Here is an 11,628-nt window from a genome sequence, read left to right as displayed (position 1 = left end):
ATGTGATCAACATATACCTTTAAATCTCTCGAAAGAAAATTCTATAGAATGATTATACAACAATGATATATGGGATTGAACATTGAGCACTAAAGAAAAAATAAATAAATAAATAAACCACCTTAAATGTGGTAGGAATAAAGATGTTGTGATGGATAAATGATAAAATAAAAATAAAAATAAAAATAAATAAATAAATAAATAAATTATAGCAAATATTCGGGATAAGTTACGAAAGACTAGTACATGCTATGGAGGTCTTTAAATGCTCTATGGAAAAGTGATTTATTGCAAACAAGCTAAAAGAGTAAAAAGCGAGGAAGAAGGACATATAACTTAAGATTAGAATATTGTATGGCATTAAATAGAATTAATTGGAGAAATAAAATTCATGTGGCGGACCATGAATTTGGGATCCTCAGTTGAGCAGTGTTAAACTTAAAATCAACCAATTTATGAAAGAGTGAGAACCATAAAACCTTAGAACAGAGTGAAGAGAGAGAGAGAGAGAGAGAGAGGGAAATCTTGCTTCACTGCTTGCTTGAATCATGCAAATGGAAAGCCAAAAAGTATGCCAACTGAAGCAGCCATCATCGTCACACCACACCACATACTTAGCTTTGGCTGCCTCATGAATCATGGATCAACCGCACAATGCTTTTGGCCGGAACAAAATTTGTCAAATTTCAACATGGCAATCCCTATCAGAGGAATTATTATAGTAGGATTGAAACAATGCATGAATACTGAATCTCTGATATCAGGAGGAATTTTCAAGATTTTTTCATAGAGAGAGAGAGAGATACGTCATCCTTGATTTCAGGTATATAATGAATTCGATCAGTTCCTGTTCTATAGATTTCAAAGTAACAACTGAAGCAAACAGAGCAACGACGAAGAATCTGTAACAGCCACTTCTCCTTCAATTCAAATCTCCGAGGATGGAAAGCTTTAGTGTTGTGATGATGGGGCCTTTTTCGTCGTACCTGGAAGAAGAGCTCGACAAGAGATTCAAGCTTTTCAGATACTGGAAATCACCTAACAAGGAGGAGTTTCTCAAAGAGAATTCGAATTCCATTACAGCTCTAATTGCCGGCGGCGTTGGTGCCGACTCGGAAACGATCGATTTGTTGCCGAAATTGGAGATTGTCTCCAGTTTCAGCGTTGGCTTGGATAAAGTCGATTTGAACAAGTGTAAGGAGAAGGGTATTAGGGTTACCAACACCCCTGATGTGCTTACCGAAGACGTCGCTGATTTAGCGATTGGATTGATCCTAACCACGTTAAGGAAGATTTGCGAGTCTGATCGTTATGTGAGGAATGGGTTGTGGACCAAAGGTAGTTACAAATTAACCACTAAGGTATGCTCTGTTTCTTTCTCATTTTCAGTTTGATATTTACTTTTAATCCTGGTGGCTCTGTTTGTTTGTTTGTTTGTTATGTTTGCAAGCTTCAATTAAATACCATCATTAACTTCTGGATACTTCCTATAACTTTCATGGATAAAATACCAATAATATGGAAAAGAAATTCTTTCTATCTTTATAAAATGACAGTTTTACAATTATGTATGTCATTATATAATTGTTCAGTAGTATTACCCAATCCACTTCAGCCATCAAGATCCCTATGACCTTACGAGCATTTACAAGGTAAACATATCTCTGGGTCATCTCCATGTTCTGGGATTTCCTGGTTTTACATCATAGAGATCTGTTTATTGTGGTTCTTCAAAGCACGAATGGGGTCGAATACAATTGTTGTGGGAGGAGGAGTGATAATGGTTGAAGCCACACAGGTGGCATCTTCAGATGATGGGAAGCATTGAATACGATATCTTTTCTTTTATTAATCTGAGGCATGCAATTTGGTACATGGATTATATTCGCCTTTTTTTTTTTTTTTTTTTTTTTTTTTTTTAGAGTTTGATATCCATTTTTTCCCCCTAGACTTTAAGTTGGATTGAAGTTACATTAGGATGCAAATTGAGGTCTAGGGATATTTTGAGATATTTCTTATGGGTGGCTTACACCTTTGAGACTTTGATGGTCTTTGGAACAATTCAGCAGCTGGTATTTTAAAGATTTTAGTTCCTTGGCTTCTGTGGATTTTAGTTCCTTGTGCATTGTTCTGCTCCGTACTTTCTTAACTATTTCTTCTTTTCGTTTGTGTCAAAGTAATTGCCTGTGGAATGTTCTTTCATTTATATGTTTCTTTCAGATTAGGATTTAAATTTTGGCCTGCTTTGCCTTTTGATTTTACATTACATATACATGTTTTTCATTGTGTGCTGTCCTTACATAGCTATTGGTCCTTGTGATGATATGCCTGATAGATTCATTTGTTGAACCTTTGTTGTCTTCTGTTAGAATTGTTTAGGAAGAGATTTTATGTACTTACGGATCAGTCCTCGGTGGTTTATATCAAAGGTTCTATCTTCTTTGTTGAATCCAGAAACACATTAGTTAAAGTGTTGATGTGGACTGATCTTTTATGGAATATGCTGTTGATTGGTTCCATGCTAATGATTTGCTTAGAGAGCGACCACCCAGATGTTGTTTTACAAGGATGGTTGCAAGGTCTTGTACTCTGTCAACCTTTGAGGACCTTCAAATGGGGAAATTGGCTGGATGTTAGCTTTTCAATTGAAGTGGACAGGCATTTAAATCACTAGGTATATACTTGATTGTAGTACATTGAAGAAGAGTTGTGAGAGATTCTCTACACATCCTTTTGTGGTGTCCTTGCAAATGATTAATGTGACCTGTGGAGTGGAAGTTACATGGATTAGGTGGTTGGATTGCAGAAGGGTAGGATGTATGGGAAGAGAGGGTAATAGTGCTTTGATCATGAGGTTTGTTCTAAAACCAGCAGTGACAATAATGAAACAAATAAAGAGGGAAAAAAAGAGCCAATTTTTTTTTTTTTGGGGGGGGGGGGGAGAGGAACTCCCATGCACACCAAATGACGGCGTGAGGAACAGTATCAATCACATAGGACCCACATGGTCAGGGGAGGAGATAGATAATAATTAGAAAAAAAACCATGTTAGAAGGCATATGGTACATTGGCTGGGCGGAAACTTTTTCCCTTCAATCCAGCACACTCCAAATGTTGTAAGCTTTTGTTAGCTTGATGCTAGTGTGAAAACTCACAGTTTCTCTTTCAGGGGAGGAGAGAGACCTTTCACAATTTTATGACTAGTATTACCTGCATTCACTTCATTGGAAAGAGTACAGATCGCATTTTTTTCCCTGGTTCATCAGAACTTCCTGCATAATGTCAATTTAGATATTGAATTCACTTCCTGTTTGCTCTTCACATTTATCTTGTATTTTTTGCAGTTCAGTGGCAAATCAGTTGGCATTTTGGGGATGGGAAGGATTGGTTCTGCAGTAGCAAAAAGAGCTGAAGCATTTGGCTGCCCGATCAGTTACTGTGCCACATCAGAGAAACCGGATTTAAATTACAGGTACTATCCGAGTGTTTTGGAACTGGCGAAGAACTGTCAAATACTTGTAGTTGTTTGCCCTTTGACAGAAGAAACATACCACATTGTCAACCGCGAAGTGATTGAAGCTGTGGGTCCGAAAGGCATTATCGTGAACATTGGGCGTGGCCCTCACATTGATGAACCGGAGCTTGTATCTGCTCTGGTTGAAGGCCGGCTGGGTGGAGCTGGGCTCGATGTATTTGAAAATGAGCCTCAAGTACCTGAGCAATTGTTTGGGCTTGACAATGTGGTACTCTTGCCTCATGTGGGAAGTGGAACATTGGAAACCCGCAAGGATATGGCAGACCTTGTCATTGGAAACTTGGAAGCCCACTTTCTGAAGAAGCCACTGTTATCCCCCGTGGTTTGATATTGATTGGATGGTTTTGAATAAATGATTGAGATTTTGGGGTTGCAGCCTATGTTTCCTTTGGAGAACTCTCAATTCTGTAATCTTTCTTTAAACATTGTTATAAAAATCTGGTGGAACTTGTTCTATTGAAACTAATCTATGAATTCTGTCAATTTTGTGAGGGGCATGAATCAATGGGAGAGATCATGAGCCATTTTGTATTCAGTTCATCATGTAGGTTGGGCTCTATGCCAACCCTGTGTAGACTTCACTTGCATCTCTCTTGCTACCATTAAGAGTTTTGAGTTTATGGAAGTGCATTTATGGAGGCAAAAAGGACACATGTTATCACTTAACTGTATGTGAAGCATACACATATGGGTAGGTGATCTGTTTGGAATTATTTTTCGGTTCCCAATCTTCGGGGATTCAGGATACCTAATCATTTTAATCTGGGTAATGGAGTATCCCATGTTAAGGACTTGATTGCTTACTGTTGGAATTTTAACATGGTAAACTCTTTTCCCCTCTCCCCCCCTCCCCACTTCATGTATTGCTCATGCTGTTTTAAAACTCCAATCATATCAAACCACTGTTATCCCCCGTGGCTTGATATCAGGTGGCTGATCTTTCTTTCTTTGTTGATTCTTTCTCTGTTACCTCTTCCTCTAAACCTCGCTGTGTCTTTGCCTGAATACTGGGCTTTACCTTCTATTGATCATCTGATTCTTATTTGTGATGGGTGTCTTGATTCGGCTACCAATACTGCTGGATGGGCTGTTGTATTGTTAGATAAACCTCAAATCTGTTAGTAGCCAAGTTTCCAAAGGTGAATAGCCCCCTGTCCTTGCCTTGAGCTATGGATGTGCATGGAACCACCTGGTACCACAGGCTACAAGTATCATGCAGAGGTTACTCCAAGCGCAAGAAAGAGGGTACCGATAGAAGTGTGGGTTGATGACAATCTATTTACATGGATTTGTCAAGGGAGCCAGGAGAGTTGGCCTTGGGATATGTCTACCATTTCGTCGATGTTATCTCTAGTGGATATTGATTTGTGTTTAAAGTCATCTCGTGTTATCCCTCTGAAGACTAGGGCAGTTGGTAAGAGACGGCTTAGTTATCTACTGGAGTTACAGATGATATTATTGGTGATGGCAAAAAATAAAATAAAAATTTAGGTGCAAGGATCTCGATGAACGCATCACAATAAAATAAGAGAGAATGCATAGGTTACCGAGAACACACTGATGGAGTGCTCCTTTAAATAAATACAACACTTGATCATGATCACCAAAGCTTGCACCTTCCCCAATGGTCAAATTCTTGAGGTTGAAAATGTGGGTGATTCATCTCTTTTCTTCATGTTAGATCTACTATGGGTACAAATCCAAACCCCAATTGAAGAAACCACACAGAGAAACAAGAACACGAATCTAATAAAATTATAGAGGATCTAATTCCTTTCACCAAGTATGTTGAAGAAAATTGATATTGGTCACTCCTACTTTCGCTCTCTTGGCTTGGCTATGGATCTTCTATAGCCCTTTAAACCTCTTTGGTTCTCTCACTTTAGTGGTAAAGTGGGGAAGAGTGAATAATGGTTGTAAGGACCCAAAACCCTAAACCACAATGGGTTGAGCCGCATATCCCTAAACTTGAGAGTGGACCGAACCGGTTCATGCAATTTGACTCTCACCCATTTAATCAACCCGAATAATTAATTTAGCCCATAAATCCAACACTTCAATCTCTTAACTCATTTTTGTCTAACAATAGTAAATTGTGTGTAAAATGAATTTGGCTTAAGGCTTTTCTTTAAATAGAAAAGACCTAATTTAGAGATTACAATTTAATATTCTAAATCATGCCAAGTGGTCTGATCCTAAAAGGTAACATTTAAGTTACTTTTAATTACACTTAAGGACGACACTATAAAAGGTATAACTTGAAATAGTAAATTGTGTGAACTTAATTTTGCTTAAGGTTTCTCTTTAAATAAAAAAGACTTAATTTAGAGATTACAATTTAATAGTCTAAATCATGCCAAGTGGTGTGATCCTAAAAAATCGCCTTTAAGTTATCTTTAATTTCACTTGAGGATGACAATATAAAAGGTATAACCTAAAATAATAAATTGTGTGTAAAGTGAATTTGGCTTAAAGGTTTCTCCTTATACCTAATTTATAGATTACAATTTAATAATCTAAATCATGCCAAGTGGTCCGATCTTAAAAGGTAGCCTTTAAGTTATCTTTAATTACACTTAATGATGACACTATAAAAGGTATAACTTGAAAACCCCTAGTGGTAGATATTTTCATTACACTTTCTCCCCACATTACCAACATCATAATAGACTTTACAACCATAGAATATAAATCACCGCCATGATTCAAGTCCATTACAAGTAATGACGAGAGTGTCTGAAATATAGATTGGACGCGAAAAAGCAATTGAAACAAAAATTTCAAATATAATTTATTTAATAATAATATATTGCAAACTCTTTACAAAACAACTACCAAGACCTTGGATTTCGCTCAAACAGAATCCAACAACTCTTTGTTGGATGTTTTCCCTATACAGGCAGTGGAAATCCTATTAAACGTCACTGTCATTGCTATTTATATTGTGTATACCGAGCGATCGATGTGTAATCGGTCCTTTTGTTACACATCAACTATTAACACACAAACAACTACCTAGCGTAGTTGGTGAGCTGTGGTGTGCAAAAATCCCATGCTCACTAGGAGGTCTCAAGTTCGAGCTTTCTGGCCATTACCTACTTCCCTCCCCTACATAAAAAATAAAAGTAAATAAAAAATAATAAAATTATATACAACTGTAATTGCGTCTCAAGTACCGAAAAAATAACTACCAGAGATTCCTGTTGCTAACAATCGATTGGTGGTGAATGATGATTCAGGAGGTCTCAAGTTCGAGCTTTCTGGCCATTACCTACTTCCCTCCCCTACATAAAAAATAAAAGTAAATAAAAAATTATAAAATTATATACAACTGTAATTGCGTCTCAAGTACCGAAAAAATAACTACTAGAGATTCTTGTTGCTAACAATCGATTGGTAGTGAATGATGATTCAGGAATCTCAGTGGATCAATGTTTAACACAATTAGTGCATGTATTTGTATTTTAATTCAATTCATATTGAACGAATACACAGTATGATAACCCTAAAATAGATTTCCCAAGTTTGTCCATAATTGTGAAAGAGTGACGATATAGTTTCCTCTTTTGTTACTATTTTGTTTTATTAAAAAAAAAAACTCAAAATGCGCTTTTAAGGTTGCCTTTTTGTAGTCATTTAGTTTCAGAAACGACGTTTCCTATAAAAAAATTGAGTTTTCAATTTCTGTGTCTAATGTTGTTTTAAAACAAAAAAGAAAAAAATTGTGTTTGGTAAACCTATTTCAAGAACAATTACTCTAGTTGTTCACTTTTTTTGTATTTGGAACGAAACCGAAATGACGGAACAAGGTTTCGTCGTTCCATCATTTTGCGTTTCTAGCTTCTTCTTTTTTTTTTTTTCCTTTTCGTTAAAAAAAAAAAATTGAAAAACACTAAGTTGACACCCAACGCTTTATTTTGTTTCTTTGTTCCCATAGAACAGAAAATGTCAGAAACGTTTTTCTGGATAACTATCGAACGCAGCCTAAGTTTCAGAGGTAATGGTTTGGTGGGATGGTTTTGCCACATGATAGGTCAGATTGGGTGTAATCAGTGTTTTGAAAATTGGAATTGGATTGGTCAAATTGATCTATTCAAATTAGAATTGGCTGAGCCCAATCCCAAGTCTTACCAATTTGAATTGGATGATTTAATCTAGATTTTTGGGGTTCAGATGGAATCTGGCCGATTTTAGCTGATCTAAAATGGAATTGAATCAAAATCAACTAGTCTCGATTCCTTGTTTTAGAACCTGAGGCACTACCTATTCCCCCCCCCCCCCAATAAAAGCCTTAGCTATGTTTGTGGATACTAAGGTGATCGTCAAGTTTCATGCCCATATGTCAAGTTTCATCCCATTGGAGTTAGATGAGTGGAAAAATCAAGTGTTGAAAAATGGCCAAGGGTTTCCTACAAGAGCAATATAAGAAGGAATTTGCTTACTACACCAATGAGAGATTGGAAAATATCATGAGGTCACACAAGGCCTACATGATTAGAATAATAAAGAAGATGCCAACATGGGCACACTACATATTATGTGAGAATGGTATAAAGGAATATTTGCAAGGGCAATGTGTCAATATCTTTCCCTTGAAAAATTACAGAATGTGGAGTGGTAGATTGGATGCACATTAGTCGGAATTTAATTTTGTTACATTGAGTAATGATTTTTTAGAAAATATGTTGGCACTAAAGGTTAGAAGCATCATATTAAGTTTTTCTAAGCAGTGGAAAAAATGTTATGGACATATAAAAGTGTGGTTGGATGTTGAGGATCTCCGCCAATGATTGGTGCAAGGAAATCCAAAGGAGTGGCAATGGGATTTGCTTGACACCCTTTTACATCTACTAAACTGAATGTAACTCTGTTACGTAGAGATCACTGTTTGATTTCGATAGCTAATAGGACTGTTTATAGGGCTAAAGATGGTAAGTGATCTATTTTTTTTTTCTTCTTTTTATAAGAAAGAAATGTATTTTTTTTTCTTTTTGTAATTAAGTAATGTACATCATAGTTCATCTCTTGATAAATCCCTTCTAACCTCTTTGCCGCATTAGAAGAGATAGAAAGGGTAAGTGTTTTTTGTCTGAGAGCGGCCCCTGTGCCTAGACACAGGTGTTCGCGCCCCCAGGAGAGGCATGGTGGTCATTTTGCCTCCTTGTTTGTGGCAGATGAGCTGCTCTTAGACATAAAACTTTGTCATCGATAGAAATTAAGTTTTGGAAAAATGGTTTCTATTGGGAAGCATGGCCCCTGCAGTCAGACACATGGGGTGAAATGACCAATCCACCCCCATGAAATGAAAAATGATACATATATTGATGCTTCCTTGTGTCTTCCCACTGGCCCTGCATTCGCATATGAGCCACACTCCCCCACAGGAACACATCCACTTAGGCCCCATTTGTTTCATGGGGAGTTTGATGGGGTGGATTTAAGGTGTGGGATAGTTATACAAACTATATCACCCCAATAAGATTTGAGTTGTTTGTTTAACAAGTGTGGGATTTTGGGGAAACATAACAATAGTTCCTGTAGGCCCACTTGGACATCATATTCTCCCACCCCAGTGCTCACCAAAGTGTGGGACTTTGGTAAAAATCTCCATCCGAACAATCGTCGCTGCAATAGGTCCCTGCCGCAAACTTCCATCATCCCACCACCACTACAACAGGTCACAACCGTAAACCTCTATCCTGCAATAGGTCCCCAGCCGAGGTCCTCCATCCTCAATTTCTCTCTTTTCACTTTCTGAAGAAGATAATTCAAGAAGAAGAAGAAGAAGAATCTCAAAAGGGGAAAACATCAGTGGCACCACTCCTACCACTGTCGCATCTCTATAACTGCTCTAATGCCGAGCATGGGGACAACAGCACACTCGCCTAGTATTTCGTTGCCCTATCGGAGATCTTTAGTATTTCTTCACACATGCTTCTGTTCCCACTCACTGAACCCGAGTGCGAATTCGTCGCTTCACAACCTAATCGGATTGCTTTCTTAGCTGCCCTCATCGTCCTGAAGTAGGATATTCTTTATTATTGTCTCATATACCAATTAAGAAATTGATCGATACCAATCTCTTAGTATTGGATTCCAAATAGAAAACCAATTCCTCATCTAATTAGGGAAAAGAGTCCTACCATATTTGGCACACCTTGATAGGAGAGTGCACAAACTCTATAAAATAGGACGCTAAGTCCTCCTTCTACCGGGTTGAAATCGTCTGCAATTCCGATCTCGTACAATTCTGTGCAATACCACCTTCAAGCGGTGACACGTGTATTGATACCAATACAATGGCCCAGATCTGGTACAACTAATAAAACATTAAATCAGTGAAAAAGCATTTAAATCATATCTGGGCCATTGTATTGGTATCAATACACGTGTCACCGCCTGAAGGTGGTATTGCACGGAATTGTACGAGATCGGAATTGTAGACGATTTTTTTCCTCCTTCTACCTAACGTCACCCTTATTATTAACGCCATCACCAAGAGAGCATTAAGGGGAGTTAGTGAGAGATACCCAGTGGATCCATTGTGTACGTGCTTGAGATTGCAGAAATAAAGATACGTAAAGAATATAATGACAGCTAATTCTTCACAGTTGATGGTCAACGGTATGCATTATTGATTTATTATTGTTTAGTTTGTGATTCTATGAATATATGGCAAGATCATATAATTGTATATAGGAGGAATTACGTCCTTCAAGTGGAAACAGATGTTAGGTTATGCCTTTGTTCTTGAATCTAATTTATTAAAGACCCATCTTGGTTCATCAATATTAGGAGGTTTATTTTGAAACAATCTTTATTATGCATACCAATAATCTCATTATATCTGTAATCTTTCACTTTCTTGTGTTTGGAATCACATTCTTGTGTAATCTAATAGTAGCATTTCATATTGATTCAATTTTACTATGTTTGGAATCACATTCTTGTGTTTTCATTGATGATTATTTATTATTTCTATTTTAGTTTCTATTAATTTGGGAGACTATTTATGTAAGAAATATGTATAAATGATGCATATATGCAATGTTGGAAAAAATTTTTGGGTGGATGCTGATAAAAGTTTTATTTAAATTGAATGGATATAATTTTTTGGTGTATAACATATTCAATTTAAATGAGTTTTGGTCATCATTGATCATGCAATTAGGTTGAATGGAAGTATTCACAAGTACACATTTTTTCTTGGTTGCATTGATTACAACTTTGGCTCTAGACATAAAAATGTGATATACACATTGAATTTAAATGAGTTTAGAGCATTATTGATCATGCAATTGGGTTAAATGGGAGCATCCACATGTACATATTTTTTCTTAAATACATTAATTATAAATTTTTTGCTCTAAACATAAAGTGTGATATACACATTGATTTTAAATAGGGTTTAGGGTATTATTGATCATGCAATTGGATTGAATGAGAGTATCCACAGGTACACATCCTTTCTTAGTTGCATTGATTACTTTTTTTTACTTTAAATATAAAAGTGTCATATACACATTTAATGATTTTTGATAACAAATGAGTTTATAATTAAGTTAAATCGGAGTATCCATAAGTACACATTTTCTTGATGGCAATAATTATATATGTTAGCCTTATACATAATTGTATCATATATATTCATTTTGAATTATAAACTTTAGGGTCTTATGATGAACGTTATGTAACAATTGATATAGAATGAGAATATCCACATGTATACATTCTTGATTGACTGCATTGATCTGTATATGATAGTTTAACAATAGGATGAGAATATTCATAGGCATACATCTTATTTGACCATTTTGATGATTTAAATATTTTTGCCCTAACGATTACCACCAATTAATGTAAAGTGAACCACTAATATGTTACCATTTCGATCCCACTTGATAGATTGTAATGATGTAATCGGTTACTTTTCTCGAATTTTAATATTCTATTATTGAAACTCAAAGCATGATGTTTAATAAGCATGTATTATTTACTTTTGTTCATAGGTTCAACAATCGAACCCTGTCGTATGCATTGTGTGAGTGTGTGTGTGTGTGCGTGTGTTTTCTTATTTATTTTATACCCACCCG

The 11,628-nt window shown here is 36.4% G+C and overlaps 1 protein-coding gene across 1 annotated transcript; it reads left to right on the top strand.

Moving 5' to 3' along the window:
- Positions 1-464: 464 nt before the first annotated feature.
- LOC122082676 (glyoxylate/hydroxypyruvate/pyruvate reductase 2KGR-like) lies at positions 465-4,070 on the top strand. Its single transcript, XM_042650391.1, has 2 exons — positions 465-1,361; positions 3,345-4,070. Exons 1-2 carry the CDS (start codon positions 942-944, stop codon positions 3,861-3,863), a joined length of 939 nt encoding a protein of 312 aa, XP_042506325.1. The 5' UTR covers positions 465-941; the 3' UTR covers positions 3,864-4,070.
- Positions 4,071-11,628: the final 7,558 nt, after the last annotated feature.

This window comes from Macadamia integrifolia, chromosome 6 (genome assembly GCF_013358625.1).
Source record: "Macadamia integrifolia cultivar HAES 741 chromosome 6, SCU_Mint_v3, whole genome shotgun sequence".
Classification (NCBI taxonomy): Eukaryota; Viridiplantae; Streptophyta; class Magnoliopsida; order Proteales; family Proteaceae; genus Macadamia; species Macadamia integrifolia.
Note: the sequence above shows the minus strand (reverse complement) of the source record. Positions and strands in the feature narration are given on the sequence as shown.